Here is a 20,490-nt window from a genome sequence, read left to right as displayed (position 1 = left end):
TATTCCACTAAAGGGATACAGAATAGAACAATTTGTAAGTTCCCCAATTATGGATATTTTGGTTGCTTATTATTCGCTACCCTATCATATACAATACTTGAATGAATATCCTTGTGTTTATATATGATATTGTATATACATACACATTCATTTAATTGGGCCCTTGTTTGGCTGTTTTTTAGGACATGTTCTTAAATGCAAATGAGTCTACATTATAACCTCTTTAATCTATAAAATATTTTGTGAATACAAGGTTAGGGTAGGTCTCTTAATCCATGGTATGCTTTTCCATATCATAAAAATTATAGGTTTGATAACTTCATAAAAGTGTATTGATTACATATTAGGCAAAGTACATATTTGCAATTTATGTGAAATTGTGCAATTTATGCATATTTGTGTCTCTTCAAATTTAGAATTCTTTCTCAGTGCCCAAAGTCTTCATAGACTACTTTATCTCTTTTAGAGTTGATTTTGCTAAAATAGCCTCAGTACTGCTGCTGTCTATGTGGCCACCTAGGGCCCAATGACAGCTTGCCATTATTGGAGTAAGACAGACCTGGACTTGAATCCTGACTTCATCCCTTAATAGCTCTGTGACCCTGGGCAAGTTAATCTCTAACCATTACTTTCCTCTGCTATAAAATGGCAATGTCTACTTGATGGGTGAAATTAAGGTTAAATGTGTGCAGAGTGTCTATCACATGGTAAGTGCTCAGCAGAGGTAGCTATTCTTATTAATATCGCTAGTAATGAAGATGATAGATTTATAATAAAGGGCTTGTTGCTCATCATCTTTCAATGCTGAGCATTAATACCATTAAATGCTCCATCCAGTAGGTTCTGATCACTCTCAGGATTGGATGGACCAATAGGGAGAAACATTTATAGCTTTGTCTGGTACGTTTTGGTAAGAATCTTTCTGTATATTACATCACTGTGTTCTCAGACTCTCCTTCCAGTAGGAAAGAGTGTAGGATACTATAGATGTTCTTGTTTCTTTGGTTTTCTTTTCCTTTTCTTTCAGCTGGTATCTGTGCAGCACCATTTTTAGCATAGGTCATGCAGGTAAGACCCGATTTGCCTACTCATGAACATGAGTGGGAGAAAATGCTGGGATGGCACCAGCAGTAGACTGGACAAGCCGTTGGTTCTCTTTTCCCCAAAATGACCTCTGGGCCTGATGACAGCTTCTCTTGATAACTAGAAACAAATAACAAATAATAAAGTAGTTTTTATATTATTTCAGTAGTTCAGCTTTACTAATATGTTAGTAGATGGGTTTTATTTTTTAAGTAATTGGTCCTTCAAGGTAAAAGCTGTTAAAGTAATTTAATTTGATTTTATTCTTCTCCAAAGAAACAGTTTTTCATACTCTGAGTCAAGGGAAGAATTAGTTAAGCGAAAACCTTTGTTTGAAAAGTGAAAAAAGTTACCCAGGCAACCTGTATGTGTTACCAGTGTGCTGATTAATCATCACCAACATTAATCACTGTCATCAGTTATCACGGGAAGATGCCTGCCTAACAGTCTACACTATTATCATTCCATCATTGTCTACAGATCAATTTAGTACAAAAGATTAATTGGACATAGTCATGAGGATTACAATATTAAACCTAAATAAACAGGCAGAGCTTTTATAATACAGAAAATCATGAATTTTCCTTTTATATCCCTTCAGTTACTTGATTTATTTATTTGATAAAGCCCTGTGTTATACAATGAATAAACTTTCACAGAGGTGTATTTTAAATAAAAAAGGTTGACTACAGGCTGTAGCTTAACCGGTTTCTTTCATTTGTACTAGACGAAGCGGGGAAAAAAGCCAAGTCATAGTTTTATGTTTGTAGTCAAATTAATCAGTTCAATATATTTTTGTCAGAGTTTCAAAACTACATTTATCACATGATAATTTACCTACTTGTATAAACTTTCTAATATGGCCCATTGTTTTATGTTATATTGTCTTCTTTGAAAGTTGCTTAATATCCTTAGGATTTTTTTTTTTGAAGAATTGAAATCATCTTAATATTTTTCATCTTCTACTCCAGAATAGTCCAGAAATGTGTATTTTTCATACTATTTTTATGTTCGGGGAAGTAAATAATGGCAACCTCCCCCACCCCCCAAAAGCACAGCTCATTTTAGTTGTCTAATTTTAATAGAGATTTTAATTGCTCTGGGCATTATGTTTACTAATGTTTATATTCTAACATTTATTAAGGAAGCTGATGCTTAATCAGAACATTAGTAATAAAAATTTTATGCAGCAAAACATCAATTATGATTTGGGATTTTTCTGTGTAAAATCACACGGATGTTAAACTTCTTGTTCTGTATTTTAAAAGCAGTAATTCAAATTCTGACAATTTATTTTTCTGTAAATAGCATTCCTATACTCTTGTGTTGAACCAGGTTTCTAAGTAAATAATTTATATTTGAATGTCACATTTTAGATGTGACTTATCTTTATTATACCCATTAAGTGACTATCATAAGTTTGGTTAATTTGGTTCAAGTAGGAATTGGGAGTAGCAGCTTTTGTTTTTCTATACTAAGGAAGAAGGAAGGCAATTCTCTGTTGCGCTTGAAAATTAAATTCCAAGTCTTTATTTTCTATACTGAATTAGAACCTGTTACATTCCTCAGTATAAAAAGCAAAACACTACAGTCAGTGTACTGAAGCCAAACTTTGTGGACTTTGCTTTTTTAGAGAGCAAATTATTTCAGGTTGAAGAACTCCAATAAAATTTAGATGGATACTACCTATTTTTAAGCTATCCCAGTTATATAGTTCTGTTTAAAAAGTAATTGATTAGGTCAGACTATTAAACCATTTAATTTGGCATGTACATTGTGTGTGATAAAAGGAATCCAACTGTGAATTTGAGTGTATTAAATAATCTTCAGGAAGTTCCATAAAGAACATCTGAATGCCTTGAAACTTGCAATAACGCATGTTTGTTCCAAACACATTTGCTTTGCCTAGGTTTTGCCCATCAGGTTGAAGAAATGCTAATCTTGTTGCATTCAGCAGCTGGGTTTTTGCAATATTCTTTTCCTTCTCCTAGGGGTTAATTAGCCTTCTTTCAAAATGTGGCCTATTTAGCTGTAGATTCGCATGATTCAGCCAGAGTTGGCCGTACAAAGCAGAACCGTTAACAGGCGGGTGTGTCCAACTGCTTAATTAGCCAGAATAAAAAGGTCCTTTGTCAAACAAGCATCTGTTGCTCTTGACACACCTGACAGCCACATTAGGCAAGGATGACTAGACTGAAATTGTGCATGTCTCTCCTGCAAGAATATACAACTCATTTACATATGGGCTGCATCATGGACCAACTGCAGGGGTTTATTTAGCTTATCAAAATGGATTAATGTGACTGCATTTGTGGCTGATAAACAAATATCACTTGAAAGGGGGCTGTGAAGGAACTGAACTAACCAAATTACTCCCAAACATAAACAAAGCACAGAAACCACTGCTGGTTGAATGGGAACACCTCAAATGTACACACAAACCTTATGTTGGGTCTAAAACAAAACCTACAAGTAAAGCCTGCTAAGACACTACCCTCAGTGATGATTCTTGCTTTGCTGAAATGTTGGAAAGCTACCAGAACACTCTGAATGCGTCAGTGGGTTTAAATGATCTGTTTAGCAAAATTTGGCAGGAGGGTTCTACTCCTCAGACATGCTTTAACATTCTAATTGATCTGCTGTTAAGTCAGGTCTTCAGAATTAATCAGTTAAAATGCCTCTGGAAAAATACTTAGGAGTTAGGTTCTCTTATGGCCTCAGCAGAAAGAGAGAGAACACTTCCTAATTTCCATGTCAGAGAGAGAAGTGATGCCTGTCCATTGTTATTGGAAGATGTAGATCAAATACAATGGATTGAGAATCCCAAAGACTTGGCCATTCAGACCCACAGTCTGTAACTTTTCATCTGGAAGCCCTGTCATCATGATATTGCAAAGTAATACATATGTAGTGGTGACATCGTAGGTTTTGGGGTCAGATAAACCTGGGTTTGAACTCAGGCTCTTCCACTTACCTGCTGTGTGGCGTTCAGCAAGTTACATAATCCATTTGTGCCTCAGTTTCCTTGTTTGTTAAGTGGAAATGAGAGTGCTGCCATTAATGGGAGTCTTCTGAGGATTAAATGAGTTGTATTTTGAGCACTTAGCGTATTGCATGGCACCCAGGAAAGACTTGTCAGATGAGAGACCTAATTACGGTTGTGAGTTTTTGAGCCAGTCTCTGCCAGGGATGGGACTGAGACCCTCTCAAGCCATGAGGCCTTGGCAAGGGAAGTCGCTTCCTCATAACTGAGGAAGGACAGTGAAATAGGAGGATGGAGTTGGGTCCGTCAAGGAGAGATGGAGAGACTAAGTTCTTATCCTTTGACACGACCCTGTGATCCAGGAGCTGATGAGGTGCGATGAGGAGCAGTCACGGGCAGGAAACAGAAGATGTTCTGGGGCAATTACTGGTCATTCTGGATTGGGCTTTCTGTGCCAGTTTTGAGGTGGCATGGAGCCAGAGGCTGGATGGAAAGCTCTCCATGACTTTCTCACTTGAAGTTACAAAGCCGTAATTTTCCTTCCATCTCATTTTCCCCAGTCTCTCCTGCAAAGATTGCTCCTCTAAAATAGTTGGGACCGCTTTCCTTCCTTTTCATTCCAAAAAGGTCCCCAGTTTGCTTTTCTTTAATCTCTTCTCTTCTATCTATGCAGTGTCTATTCTGAAATTCAGGACTCCCCACTTACTTGGTCTAGTTGTTTAGTGCGTGAGCTTTGTTGGTATATCCAAACCCTCCTTTCCAACCTCCAGCTGTTTGACCTTGGCTAAGTGTGACCTAACATCTCTGGGTGTCCGTTGACTCATCTGCAAAATGAGGAAAATCATACTTCCAATCATCTGGTTACACATTTCTCTTAGTAAAGTGTTGAAAACTTGGGTATTTCTCTTTTATATGAAAGAAGCAAATGAGTATAAATGTTATCAAGATTAAACCCAAAATGTAATTTTTCCATTTTCAATCTGGATGCATAAGACTAAATTTCTGATTACCCCAAAAAGTGTCATGAACTCCCATGCCTATAGAGGCCAGGCAAGTGAAGGAGTATTGCCATTTAAATAATTTGTCTATAAAACACATAATATAGGCTCACCTTTTCTAAATTTTCATATTTTTTGTAAGAATCTGGAAATTGGTTTTTAACATGGAGATTTCCAATTTTTAAATATTGGTAATTAAGAATTTTAATTTGTAGTAACTCTGAGCCAAAGCCTGTCTTTGGAGTCTAATATAGCCCATGAGAGGCCAGTTTTCAAATCTGTGCCTTTTATCTTCTGATAAGCTCTCTCAGATAGCTTATTGAGAATTCTTAGGAATTGCTTTAAAAGTGTGTTTAATTTTTCTTAAAAGATTCATTTATTTATTTATTCATTTTGGGGGGGGAGGGGCAGAGAGAGAGTCTTAAGCAGACTCTGCGCTGAGCACGATGTGGAGCTCAATCTCACGACCCTGAGATCACGACCTGAGCAGAAACCAAGGGTCTGACACTTAACCGACTATGTCACCTAGGCCCTCCAAGTATATTTAATTTTTAAAGAGATCTTTATATTCTTGAATATGTTAGGTCTAAAATAGTAGATGTCAAGGCATGGATCATATACCAAAAGGGGTGTGTAGACTGGTCTGCAGAACAATGTATGGGCACATGACAAAGCCTCGATAAAATTCCCAGCCAGCGTTGGAGAAATAGGAGGGGGTTTTAGGTGAGTGACTTCACTCTAAGAAACACCCACCCTCAAATGGCCATAATTGGCAACCCTGTCTTCGTTTAAATACTAAGCAGATTTCAAGGCCTCCACCTATCTTGGAGTTGGGAAGAGAGGCTAAGAAAACCTCCCTGGAGATGGCATGCAACATCTGGTTCATTCTTCATTCTCTGCAGAAAGAGCTCACTAATCCCCTCACTTTCACTAATAGTTCCTCTGCGGTAGCACAGTAGGTATTGATGGTCTACAAGCATGTAATGAATCAAAGGGCATTGGTTTTGCTTTCATTTTGGGGAGGGTATATTTTTCCCTCTGGGATGGAATAAAGGAAGAGGCACAGATAGGGTTCCTAATGTGTATATCCCTTCCCCAAAGTTTGAGAACCAGGGGTCTTCCACTTAATCTTAACTAGACAAGAATTTTATGTAGTGAATTCTGTCATTCTCAGACATTTTCAGGCATGTCCATGGTCTTAAATATTAGCCCAAAGGGGTGTGTGTGCATGCATGCGTGTGTGTGTGTGTGTGTGTGTGTGTGTGTGTGTGTGTGTGTGTTCGCTTGAAGATTAATACTACAGTTTAAAAAAGGAACCATCATTTGGGAGATTTCACATAAAAATCTGAACTTTCAGCTTCGTTTGGAAAATTGGGAGACCTGGCACCTACAGCTTAGCCTTCCCACAAATTCTCAACTTCTTGGAGCTGAACGTTAGTAGCTGACCCAAATAAATGGGGTGGTAGCTACAGTCTCTATCACTTCCTCCTTTATTTTATAAGCTTCTAACCATCTTCAGTCTGTGTGCCCGGGGTCCCTCTTCTGTAAGTGGAGGATTATAACCCTACCAATCACACTGGGTTGTTACATGGATTAATTTACTCATACGTTAACATGTAGAGCATTTGGAAGAGTCCTTAGCTCTTAGGACCAGGCCTATTCCCATGACTGTTCCTGTCACTTTGAGTGAGTCTCCACCTCTCTGGGTTTTAGTTTTCTCGTTTATAAAATAAGAAAAGTGGATGAGGTGTCTTCAGAGGTCCATTTCCAAAATCGAATGAGATGATAGAAAAGGTTTGGGGGGAAAATTGGAAGAGGGCACACTGTGACAAAAATGATGAGGGGCTTAATTTTCTACTTGAAAGAACTGGATACTCTTCCAGAATTTTCTTGGGGAAAATTAATATTCACCATTACTGTTCACAGATTTAAACCATAATGCAGTATTTTTCTTAGGCTACCAATTAAATATTGTGCCCCCAAGCCCCCAGAAAAGAAAATTAGAATTCTGGGCCCTGTTCAGTAACAAAGAAATTAGTACTTATTCCACTGACCATATAAGTAGCAGAAGGGAATGTTGAGACCGGGAGGTCTGAGAAACCAGACCTGTTAGAGCACATGCTACGGAATTTACCCTGTGTGAGCAGGTTACACACATACGAACTAAAAAATGTGCCAGGTTGAACTCTGAATGGGAGAAGGTAAAATTTCGTGGCTTTGCTTACAAATCTCATTTCTCTAAGAGTAGTCCTCCCCATCCTCAAAATACTAAACATTGTTGATCTTTGGCTATCTCTGTGTAAAATCAAGTTTGATTTTAGTATGAATCATACCAAAGGCAGAGCAAATCAGTGAGCCTGATCCTTTCGTTAAATTTTTGGATATACATTGCTTTTTATTTTTAGATCACAGCATAGTAAGTTTGAAAGTTGGAAAGGATGTTAGAAATAATTTATTCTAAATTATACACCTTTGGTGACATCTTAATGGCCAAAAAAGTGTCTAGAAAATAACATTTTATGACATATTTACATCTAGTTAGGGTTTGTGGACTGAAAATTGAGTATCTGGAAATAATTTTGGACTGTAGTTTATAATACAATTGAACCAATTTATAATGGATGAGACCTAAGGAAGGTAGATTTCAATGAAGTTCAGCTTTTATAGCCTCAAAGCGAGAGGTGCTAAATGGGGATTTTTCTTTTTTTGAATGCGACTTTGTCATTTTCTGCATTTATTTAAAAAGTGGCCAGAGTGACTCTAACCATGCATGGAAGATCATGGCGGGGTGTTGGCGTAAGAAGTACACTTGAGAGTTGAAAGTTATTCTCTGTATAGGACTTTAAGAACAAATGTCATGCAGCTGGTCGCATGAGGCGCGCGTTTACAACTTTATCTCTGTTTGGCTACATTTCAGAGACCATCATGCAGACATCAGAGACCGGGTCGGACACAGGTTCGACAGTGACTTTACAGACGTCTGTGGCCAGTCAAGCAGCAGTGCCTACCCAGGTGGTGCAGCAGGTACCTGTGCAACAACAGGTAAGGAGCTGCTGTCGCCCCTCAGATGTGTTCTGGCCCGGTGGGCGCCGAGATAGGTGGAGTTCAGCCCCTGCGTTAACTCAGCAAATGTTTCTCGAGCCCTTCCTGGATGTGGCAGATTCTGTCCAGGTTGGGCTGTAGGGATGCAAAGAAAAGTATCCAAACCATAATCCCTATTCTGGAAGAGCCTCTTCACTCCCGAAGAAAACATTTATTTCTGCCTTGACCATCTTCCTCCATAGGTTCTGTCCCTTCTCCTCTCCCCTCTCCTATTCTTTATCACAACTTCCTCTTTCTTTCCTATCGAAATATCAGCAATCAGAGTTTCATAAATTGTTTCACAAGAAGTAGTACATAATAAAGGAGAGGTTGCATATACCCTCCAGGCAAGGATTTTGCCTTTGTGATGATTTAGAAAATGCCTGAGTATTTTGGTGACTAGAAAAATACTGTTGAATGAAAATTAAATTATCTTAAAGGTCTGGAGATCTGACTCATTCCATTTAAAAAATTGAGAATGAATTCATCGTCACATGTTTACTACAGAGCTTATTCATACTCAGGACACTCAGCTTGTTTTGGAAAGATACTGACAAAATAATGCTCTTTGTGCCAATTAATAGTTCTACAGTGTGGATTGGGAACACCTTGGTCTATCATTTCTTCCGAAGAGTGGTGAGAAAATAAATGAGAAAGATCATATAGAGCATTATCTTGAGACTTGCAATTTGCCTGTAATTTCTTAGTATCAAGGAGAATCTTTAGCAAACGTTGCTCTTAACAGTTATAGGAAAGTAGTTAGGGAAAGGGATAGCTTTTGCTAAATGGTAGACAGAGGCACTTAAGGTTAATTTCTTTTCAGGAGATAGGAATGGGATGGGCAGGGAGAGTGCTGGGATCAAGAAGCTTTTTTGAAGTTTTCCTGTATGTTCCTTTTCGTAACATCATGTTTTATTTCCTGATTATCTTATCTTTTTATTTCTCCTCGAAGATATTAATTTTTTTAAAGTTGTTGAAATTTTTTTCTTTACTGTGTATAGTCTGTTTCCTTCAAGCTACTTTGTTCTTGGTTTTGGGGTTTGGTTTGTTTTTTGTTTTTTGTCTCCTTTTATTTTTGAAGCATTTCTTTGATATCTCATAATCTTGGGTGTTTATCCCTATTTAAAAGCATGAGGATAAACACCATGTGAATGCATGGGTGGGTCATTGACTTCAATGTAGGGTCATCTGACTGGGCTTTTTAACTGGGTTCCCTCTGGTGTTTAGTATCATTGTTTTTTCTCTTGGGCTGTCATAATTTTAAAGAAGACTTCTGCAGCTTCCTGTTTAGAGGGAGAATACTTGACTGCCTGAGAGCTGAGTAGGGGAAAAAGATTGGGTATTTCTTGCCTCATTCACTTAATCCTTTTTTTCGTATGGTATCACCCGTGGTTGGTCTTCTTCCGTGCAGAGAGTAAACCAAAGAATAAATCCCCAAACTTTCACCGAAGTTCCAGAAGGCACCCATCTCACTGCAAGAAGTGGGTGGAGAGACTCTGATTCCTGCTTAAATAAAATCACTTTTTGTATTAAATAATAACCTCTTATAAAAAACAAAAATTGCTGCCAGAAGTGGAAAATCAGTATCACAAGCATAAATAGAAAATCATACATATGCACACTCACCTTGTTCTTTGTCCTCATAAAAAGTAATCTCATGTACACATAGACCCCACATTGGAAAACACTGTGCTGTGCCATATGGCTCATTCCCAGCAGGCATATTTTTCAGCTCCTCGAGTTAGCTCTTTCCTCTAGGACATTCACAGCAGGTGATACTTTACATCCCCTTACACCAAGCAAAGAAGGTGAGAACTCCCATTTTCTTTTTGTCAACAAAGTGTTTTATTTCACATCATGGGTTAGTGTGATATTTGCCCGGAGTTGCCTGTAGTCCTTCCAGACTTATTTGGAAGGAGTTTTTGCTCCTCTGTCTTTTTTTTCTTTTCTTTTTTCTTTTCCTTTTTTTCCCTTTTTTTTTAAACTAGAAAAGTGTCACATTTGATGCTTCCTAGTGCATTCTTTTTTTTTTTTTTTTTTGAGAGAGAAAGAGCATGCAAACATGTGGGTGAGAGCGTGTGTGAGAGCGCAGGCGAGGGGCAGAGGGCAAGAGAGAAGAGAGAGAATCTTAAGCAGGCTCCATGCTCAGCGTGGAGCCTGTCGACTTGGGGCTCAATCTCATGACCCTGAGATCATGACATGAGCTGAAACCAAGAGTCAAACACTTAACTGACTGAGCCACCCAGTCTCCCCTCCCTAGTACATTCTCACAGTGTCCCTGTAGATAAATTTTCTACAACTGGTCAGATAATTGCTGAAGTAATTTCTTGTTGCTCTTCACTTGTCTATAATATTTGTATCGTTAATGTGCTGATGTCATCTTGAGTTTTCAAACTACATGTAGTGGGATACCTTTACAATCTTCTAGCCTTTGTCACTGACCCATGATGGATATTGAAATCATGGCATTGATGTCAAAGGTAATTACTTCTATTGATTCAACTTTTATTTGTGTCCTTGCTTTGACCACTCTGATGGGAAGAAAAGGTCTATAGCTAAAATGTTTGAATGTTGAGGCATGCAATATTATATTGATTAGAAAGTTGAAAAAAAAACAGAAAATTTTAAGATCTAATATATAGTTCTGTTTCTTCAAAGCATGAAGGTTCTGATCTCACTGAGTAATAAGTACCCAGTAAAATGTTGATTCTAAAATTATTTCTATGCTTTTTCATTTATTCTGTATGAGCTCAACTTTCTACCTTTCCTTAGACAATCTGGTTCAGGAATAGAGAATTCTAAGCAATGATTATAAGATCTTGTTATATAATACTTTATCAAATTTCCTGTCTTTTATAATTTTTCACCATTTCACAAAACACCGTAGAGTTTCAGCTTTCCAAATATAGATATGGTTGCCCAATTCAATAAAAATCTGTAAGAATATTCAAATTCAGTATGTTGATTAAATATTAAAATGTTAATATTACTTATTATCATCTTTATAAACAGACTTTTTGGACTGATGGTCTCTATAGACTATGGCTAGAAATGAACTCCTCCCCCCACCCCCCACCTTCCCCCTGCCTTGAGTGATTTGTTAAGAGTTTTTTGTAGATTATTCTTCAAGTTGGTCATTTTATGCCTAAATCTGAGAGGTCTTTGACCCTACTTGCCCTAAAACAGAATTAAAAATCCAGGAGAGGGAAGGAGGAAAATGTCTTCTACTGTTCTGTTCTCTCCCATAGCCAGCAAATTTAGATTCTTTTCAAAGCAGAACCTAGACTAAAGTCAGAACTTTTACTCCTTGTTGTAATCTTGGGCTTCAGGTTCTGCTAACATTGAGGATAATTCCTTAACCACTTTAAACCAAGGCTCTAAGACTTTTTTCTCCCTTTCATGTTTCCCAGTTTTAACTGCCCCTCCGAGTACAGTTCATATTTTCCCTCCAGTCCCTGCCTGTCTTCCCCCTTCCTTAGAAAAAGGAACACATCTTTTCTGTCAAAGTAGGCAACTGTGTTATCCCTGTACCGCTTCTTGTAAACATAACATTCCAGGTACAGTGGAGCCCTGGGGTTGAGGGGCTTCTATTTGAATTCAAAGAAAAAAATCTTTTGTCAAGTTAGCTGTCAACTTTGTTTGAGTTCTTTTATTATCAGAGACTGTGGTCTTTACCTTTTCCTGCACAGGGATTCACTTTCTTTTCTAGTGGGTCTTTAGTATGTAACTGGGACATTGAAACCTCTTTTTACATGATTAAAAATTCATTTCAAGATTATATTCAGATAAGAACCTTGGTTTTTCCGTAAATCATCTATCTGGGCAGTGACTGTTATATATTATAATTTGAGGTATGAAAGTGAATAGAATAGAATTCTAGCTGTATTATTTCTTTTTGGTTAGTATCAGTCTGTCTATTTAGCATTTTCATATAAGTTATGGTACATTCTGGCAAGTGAGCATATTATCCCTGTGGTCAAAGGGATAAATGATACTTTGTTTAGGAAACAGAGTCAATCAGAATTTCCAGTTAGGTTCTAGGCAAAGGGCAATCTTCAAGAAGATTACCCTTCAAGAAGGGTAAATTTTAAATGAATCCCAGTAGATCTCTTTTTTATGGGTATCTTTAAAATGATGCCTCAAATATTTGGAAACAGATTTTAGGAAAGGAATTTTAACGTGGGTGCTCCTGAGATTCTCACACGAGACCACAGTTTCAATGAGGGGTCATTTTTATGCTCACTTCTGTTTGCCATATTCCTGTGATATCTGTAGTATATCATCACACAACCAGAAAGAAACTGTGATGATTAGCGGTATACCCAAGAGAAAGTTCTTATGATGGAAGCAGTGAATATTGATTAAGGGGGAAAAAGATCGCCTATAATATGTTAAATCTATAAGAGAATATTGTATTGGCTTGAAATTTGATCTGTAATATTTTAAATGGGTTCTTTCGCTAGTTTGGAGAGCTAAGTCTGAGGTAGTGTACTCCATCATTTCTGTCTTTAGCTTTCTTTTCCGTTCAGGGTCAAGAGATTTGCTTTTTGTGCATCTTAGCTTTGATGGACACGAATAGAATTCTTTTCATTTGAGACCATTATCTCATATAATCAACAGAAACAAAGACATTTTTCTGTGGTTCGCTCTTATTTGGGACTTGATTCCCATTGGCTTGGTTCCCCAAGGGGACAGTATTCTAATTAAGATTGTGGCAGACATCCTAAAAGATAGGGTTACACTTTAAAATGAATTCCTGTTGAATGTGTTTTTATAGAAAAACAAAAGAGAATGATTTTAGCTCTTGAGGAGCATATTTATTTTATTTTTTAGAGCCAGAATTGCTAATTTTTAGTATCTAATATGAAAAGGTGTTTCAAAGGAACATGCTGATTTACAATTGAAATACATTTTGCTGTGCCAATCCAATATGTAGGCCTTTTAGTTGAACATCTCTACTGAATATTTGTAAAAAAAAATAAGAGCTCTACTATTTAAATGGTTAAGTAGTCATATGCACTGATTCTCTGTTAAGTGATTTTAAAAATACTTTCTTGTCTGGAGTTGGAGCATTGTGATCAGTTTAGGACAAAGTAGTTGCAGAGGAATATGGGCATTGTGTTAAATGCTGGGGTCTCAGATGTGATTTGACATGGTCTCTGACTGTGGAATGCCAACTTTTGAGGGAGATAGATGTTATTATAGAATTGGATACCAAGTGCCTCAGGAGTAACAGTGGAGATTGTTCTTGGGAGTAAGGGTCAGTAATCACACCTTTGAGCAGTGTGCTGAAGGAAAAGTTGGAGGTCATAAGAAAAATAAACTGGAAGAGGCTATTTCTGGTAGGGAAAAGCATGGAGGAGCTCAAGGGAAATCAGGGAGTCTGTATCGGGTGGTGAGGGGCGAGAAGTGAGGGATGTGGAAGTGTTTCCCAAGAACCTCTTGTGGGAGGTTGAGTCAGATGAGCCATTTGTGGTGCCTTTCCATGTGTTCCCTCCCTCGTATTTTTGTTCTTTGCCCTCTTCATTTGATATCTTTCATGGTCTGGCCCCTCACTGCCAGTTTTCTTGAGAGAGACATCTGTACTTGTCTCCTGTTTCCCTTTTGTCCAGCTGCTTGCTTCTTCACCCTGTGAAATTTGGGTGCTACCCATACAACTGTGGAAACTGTGCACTTTGGACAGAACCAAATCCAGCAGTATTCTCTAGATCTTTCTGGATTTTTCTTTGACACTTGATACTGTTAACTATCCTATATCTCTGTTGTTCCTTGACTTTTGGGCTGCTTCCCCTTTTATTTCTTGGAGGGCTACTTTGTCAAGGAAAGCAGGTTTTATAGAGGTGGAGAGACTGAGATTCATAGTTAGAAGGTATGGGTTCAAATCCTGGCTCTAGCTCTTTCTGGTTATATGCTCTTGGGCAAATTACTAACCGTGCCTGAGACTCAATTTCCTCATGTATAAAATAGGGATAATAATATCTGGCTTATGCTTAGCTACAGATATTAAATAATGTGTTCATTAATTAAAGGTACTACCTGATATTATATAATGAGCCTTCAATAAATTTATTATTATTTTTTACTGTTATTATTTTCCTTGTTCTTAGTAGTATTATATAACTCCTCTAATTTGGGGATTGTTTTTTACCCCCTTTTCTATAAGGCTTGGCCCTTGGCCTTTTCTTTTTTGCCCTCACTTTCAGGTAACTCTTCCTCTACAGCTTTAGTTTTTTTAAAAAAAAAAAAAGGTTGCTTTCATTTTCTTCAGTAAGAATGGACCTCTGGTCCTTCTTTGTATTACTGTGGCTTATGAGTTAGGGAGGCTCAGGCTCTAGATCAGAATGGAGACCACATGGTCTTACCTACAGGGGCAGTATTGGCATTCTCCACCCTGGATGGGCACCCGTTACAGTCGCCATAGTGATAGAGAAAATGCCAGAGGATTTCTCAGTAAATATCAGCAATACCTCCAGTGTTTTATTCAGTTCATGAAATATAACAATTTTGGATTAAGTGTAGTGTCGTGGTAGGATATAAGAGTTTAGAAAATGAAGGTGAGATTATTATATTACTATTTTAGCTAACCTGATTGGAATTTGGGTTTCCAATTGGAAAAGGGTTAAATTATTCATTTATTGCAACTATCCCAAAAGACCTTCTGGAGTTGAATTGCAGAAAATTTTCTCCTTCAATAAATCACTTAGTTGTATAGACGAATTTTAGTTGATTACATAATTTTGTTCCTAGAGATATATAATGTTTCCTGTGAATATCTAATTTGCTTATCAAACCATCAGTTCCAACATCGGGATCTTTTTTTTTTTACTGGAAGAGTTGTTTGTTCTATGAAATTTTTCACATGAGTAGAAAGTTGAAAACTTTAAGATAACTGGCACTTCTGTTAACATATAATTTGCACAAGGTGGAACATAATTTAAACAGAGCACTGGCCCTTTTCACCAAAGCAAATCAGAGGAATTCTTTATCTGTGCTAAAAATGCAATTTCAGTGTAATAGATCTCAACATAGCTGAGCCTATTTGCCATCAGTATCTGAAATAAAGAGAAACTTTGAGGCCCAAATAAAAATTATTTATAGTCTGAGCTGGTCAAGGAAGTCTTTCCAGAGGAAGTGACCTTTAAGCTAAGATTGAATAGAGGTAACCAGTGAGGGAATAAAAGGAAGTGTTTCCTGAGACTGGAGGAGAGAGAGGGACATAGACAAGTAGTGAGACATGAGATGGGGTCCTAGGTGGCTCCTGGTCTGGCTCTAAGTATAAGCTATTTAAGTTTTCAGTAATAACTCATTTTGATTTTTTTTTAAAGATTTATCTATTTGAGAGACAGAGTGAGCATGGATGTGAGAGCACAGGGGGGAGGGGAAGAGAGAGAGAGAAACTCTAAGCAGATTCCACGCTGAGCAGAGAGCCCGACACGGGGCTCAGTACCATGACCCTGGGATCGTGACCTGAGAGGAAACTAAGAATCAGACGCTTAACCCGACTGCGCCATGCAGGCGCCCCAGTAAGCACTCATTTTGAAGTTGACCACCATTCAGCTTTGTCAGAAATCCAGTGGAAACAACAAATCCAATAATAGTAACTGCCATTTACTGAGCACCTGCTGTGGGCCCTTCCCTGTGCTTGGAGCTCGGCCCGTCATTTCTAAAGCTTTTAACGACCCTGTCCACTTAGGTTCTCCTTGCCCCTGACAGCGGTTCCTGAGATGCCTTTGTGGAAGCTATAAGGATATAGGGAACAGAGTCTGCGAGTCATCTCCTCTCCTGGACACTTTTGCAGCAAGATGAATTGTTCATCAAAATTCTTCAAGCTCCCTACCTGTACCACACCAGCATGTCAGAAGGTTAATTTTCTGGAACACCTAACACCTATCTTTTCTATCCATGAGAAATGGTAATTTTGCTCTTCCTTTGATCCAGGGCTGATTGTAGAAATAGACACCCATGGAATGCCTCTTTATTTTCTTTAAAAGTTTGTGTTGACATCAGTCAAAGCCATTTCTGCAGAGAGACTCTGATGCTTCGTTTTCCTTGCACACAGCCCTGGCGGACTGATGGATTTCCCCTTTAAAGCAAACCAGAGCTATGCTCTTGGGGCTGGCTGTCCTGTTGCTCAGTGCTAAGTTGGAAACCCGATGTTTAAAACTAACATACCTTCCTTCAGTCATGATTTTTTTTTTTTTAGCCGGGAGTCACATCCAAGTCATCTGACTTTAGAGCCTGAGCTCCTAAGCTCTACCCTACAGAGATAAAGCGGTCAGATGAGTTATATCAAGATCAGCTGTTAAGTGGTATAAGCTCTCTGACATAACGGTACTGAACATGGCAGTCCTACGGCAAAGAACATAATATACTTTATGTCAAGAAGGATTGGGTTTAGCTTTATGAATCACTGTGCATTTTTCAGAAATCCCACAAGCAAAACTAGTGAGGCAAACAGGAGTATTTGGGGTATAAAGGGCTCTTTGAGCAAAATAGCTAGCATATAAAAAAATTATAAACCTTGAACTTCTGAAGCCCTCTCTAAACTCAGTCATAAGTATGAGCATCAGTAACTATAGAACCTTGGGAATAAAAGAGGGAAAATGATACAATCAATGTAGTAAAATGTTATTATTCAGGTAATCTGGGGAAGGGATACCTGGGAATATTGTGTATAATTCTTGCAACTTTTCCAGAAGTCTGAAATCATATCAAAAGAAAAAGCGCTTAAAAATCAATACCAATCCAAGTTTACCAATTGAAGTTTGTGAAGTGATTATTGAGCTACTAGTCCTAATACTGTTTTCAATAGACATGGGTATTTATTTAGTATTTTACCTTTAAATAAGTAAAACCTGAAATTTTGCCCAATACTTATGCTAAGGTACAAGAGTTCTTCAAAAAAGTATCCCAAATTTAAAATACTTTTGTCTCACCTCAGCGAGTCAAAGTTTTAAATAAAAGAAAAGAAAAAAATGTAGAGGAAAATCAGTTTTGAGATTTTTGTCACACTCTCCACATTCTCCATCAAGTCTCCAGTTTTGATAATTACTACCAAGAAAGTACATACACACATACATACGTACACATATACGTATATAAGCAAGGAAGCCTGATCAACACATAAAGCAAAAGATCAGTTAAAATTGGTGATATTTTTAGGACTTATAAAAACACAAATGTGTATAATGAATTGATGATACAATGGAGGACTGCTTAAAAACCTGGTTGCTAGAAAATGCAAACTAAATTATGCTCAAGAAAATAAACACAAGCGTTAGAAATTAGAAATTAGGTCCTAAACTCAACAAAGATAATTAGCCTGTTTGCGGCTTTGATTTTTGTCTTAATTAGTACCGGTATATATCCAGTTGTATAAAGGCCCAGACAACCATTCCCATCCCAACTGGGAGGGAAACTAGATTCATCAAAAAATCAATTGATTAGCAAGCTTTAAAAAATTAGTCGCCCAAATTCATATTACAATTAACATGTTAATTATTGGATGGGGAAGCAGATACAATACCGGTTTTTTATTAAATGAAAAGGTATAGTTTTTCATCTTTTAATGCTCCTAATTTTTGAAGATTGCTTTAAAAGATTATCTTTTATTTCTATAAGGTATAATTTTAATGGGTGACAAGAAGGTAGGCCTCAAAACTGAAAACAGTAATACGTAGGGCTTCTATTTCTGATTTGCAGGTTGGTCAGGCTGTTTCTCATAAATCTACACAGCTATCCAAAGTCATAATTTTTTTTCTTTCTTCCTTTACTACTTGGGGTTTCGGGTTTATTAAGTCTTAATAGCTTGGGATCCTGTTCAATCTGTGCCTTCTTATTATTAGCAATTTTAGCTTTTTAAAAGTGGTAGGATTAAAGAAGAGAAGTGAAATAAGAAAAAATACATTAGAAAAGATAGCACTTGAAATATAAGAAGAAAGGTGATTCTCAAATAAAAGTGTTTCTTAACATAATTAGGTTTAAAAAGGCACTGTCGCATTTGTGAATCTCAGGGTAACTTTGAATCTCATCACTAGCAGAGTTAAAACTATATAGACAAGCGAACATGAGTTGTTTTTGTTTTATGAATGAAACTGTACCTGTAGGTTGAAATAATAGAGCAAAATTATTCTTGAAGTTTTTGGAAAGTGATACTAAGGAGTTAATTTGGCTTTTAATGAGCCTAAGCTTTAGTTCCCAGTGATAATCATTTTTCTGAATTTCTTATGAAACTGACCAAACCATTGATTACCGTCCCATTTATGACCCTTGATAACATAATTATTCTGTGCAAAGCCATTTTACCAATGATTTTTCCTTTTTGTTATTGTACTTATGTTCAAGGCTTTTGCCTTGACATTGAGGCGCACTAAGGTGTTTGTTGCCTGTGGTTCATTGATCTCGTAGGTGGTTATGCATTTAAAACTCATGATTACTCTTAATTTTCCCCAGCAATTTCATAAATACATTGCACAGAAATTTTCTTTAGCAACTTGTTTTAAATAGATATTTTAAAATAACAAAGCAAAAAAGCATCAGAGATGCTGAGGAACTCCATCTAGGGGGGAAAAATGGCCCAGAGAAGCTAGTGTAATAAACAATACCTATCATCTTTAAATAGTAGGTATAAAGATAGAAAGTGCTGACAATGCTAAAAGATCTCAGTAGACAGTTTATTTCACATATGGAAAATGTTTTTGATGTTTGAGCTTAAATTATATTCATACCTATGTTTTGGTTGGTACTGCCTATGAAGCAGTAATAATGTCACCCTGAAGTATTAGAGTTGGGGGGTAAAGGCACAGTGACTTGAATTTAATCTCAGAAGATCTCATTCCAACTGAGTGAGTTGGAATGCCTGGTCTGCCATCAGTAAGCTATGTGGTATTGAACAAGTTACTTCAGCCTGCCTGCCTTTGACTTGCCATCACGGTATCCCAGAGCTCATTTGGCAAACAGTGACTGAGCCTCTGTTCTGTGGCAGGAACTGCACTTGCTCCTGGGACAGGAAGAACTTTAAGGTTAGGCCAGAGAGACTGACAGGTAAACAGAAATGACACAGAGAGTATCAGTGGCTGCACCGTATCTGTGGCGCTTTGGGAACAGAGTAGAACCCTGTGTAATTTGGAGGTGAGTCAGTTGATGGGAGGGGCAATTGTGGAAGACTTCCTGGATGAGTCCCACCCGCCTTAGGTTCTTTATCTCTGAAGTAGATAATGTACCCAAATTGTCAGTAAAATCAAAGGAGAAAAATCTTTGTAATGGTGCTTTGTAACGTGCAAAGCATTTTGTAAATATGAGGGCAAAATTATTGATTCATCGGATCAGACACTCTGCTAGGAACTGTAGATGGGAAAATGATTGCAAAGAGCAGAGTTGCTCAAGACGTGACATATGGATATTTCCTGAGGAACCTACTGTGTGTGTGTGTGTGTATGTATGTATTTAGATAATCCTTATAATGAAACTGAATTTATTCCAGATCATCTGAATTACTACATTATAACTGAGATTGCTATTCATTTTCAGTGTGTTCTCATAGATGTTTATGATCTTCTTGGTGTTAGGTTGAGCACTATAATTGTCTTGGGCTAATGAGGTGGAATAGACCCAGCCCTAATATGAAAGTAATCAAGGCTAAATGATACCACAGATAGAGTGAGTACAAAAGAAGCTTCATCATACTAGTTGGCCCCACAAGTATCATTATTTACACCTTGGCTTATGTTTGTACAGGTTTAATAGTATTTTATTGAACACTAGAGGTCAGCAGTCATGGTCTCAGGGAAGCATGGCTGATCCCCAGATTAGACTGAGTCTTTCTGTTATACGTTCCTCTAGCCACATGTACCTTTCCCTCGCAGTCTGTTTCATCGTTGTGATTTTTTAAAAAGATTTTTTTTTTAATTTTAGAGAGAGATAGAGAGAGTGCACATGAGCAGGGGGAGGGCAGAGGATCAGGGGGAGAACGAGAGAGAGGTAGACTCCCCGCTCAGCGCAGAGCCTTGACCTCATGATCTCACAACCCCGAGGTCATGACCTGAGCCAAAACCAAGAGTTGACACTTAAGCGACTGAGCCAACCCGCCAACCATGGTTCATCTTCTTTTGCTCCCACCATAGTCCAACCTAATACACGCGATCTGTCTGGCACATGATAGGTGCTCAGTAAGTGGTTTATTGAATTGATGAGTGAAGTAGGTAATACTAGAGTGTCTAAATTAATAGTTGGTTGAAAATATTTAACTATATGTTTAGTGTTAAATATGTACATGCACACATGCCACTTTTAAAGCTGCAATTTCTGAATAGTGTAAATTGTCACTATCAGATGTCTCCACAGTAG

General features: G+C 37.6%; 1 protein-coding gene across 15 annotated transcripts in view; it reads left to right on the top strand.

Annotated features, from left to right (window-relative positions):
• The window catches only part of RFX3 (regulatory factor X3), a 280,896-nt gene that overhangs the window by 117,967 nt on the left and 142,439 nt on the right, over window positions 1-20,490 (top strand). For all 15 annotated transcript variants that reach the window (XM_025891586.2, XM_073878138.1, XM_073878140.1 and 12 more), the window contains one exon: window positions 7,982-8,106. In XM_025891586.2, the coding sequence (XP_025747371.1) occupies window positions 7,990-8,106 (117 nt within the window). In that variant the 5' untranslated portion in view covers window positions 7,982-7,989. The remainder of the gene's footprint in view (window positions 1-7,981; window positions 8,107-20,490) is intronic.

The sequence above is a fragment of the Callorhinus ursinus genome, unplaced genomic scaffold, assembly GCF_003265705.2.
Source record: "Callorhinus ursinus isolate GAN/ISIS: 27379988/994484 unplaced genomic scaffold, GSC_fseal_2.0 scaffold28, whole genome shotgun sequence".
NCBI classification, from domain to species: Eukaryota; Metazoa; Chordata; class Mammalia; order Carnivora; family Otariidae; genus Callorhinus; species Callorhinus ursinus.
Note: the sequence above shows the minus strand (reverse complement) of the source record. Positions and strands in the feature narration are given on the sequence as shown.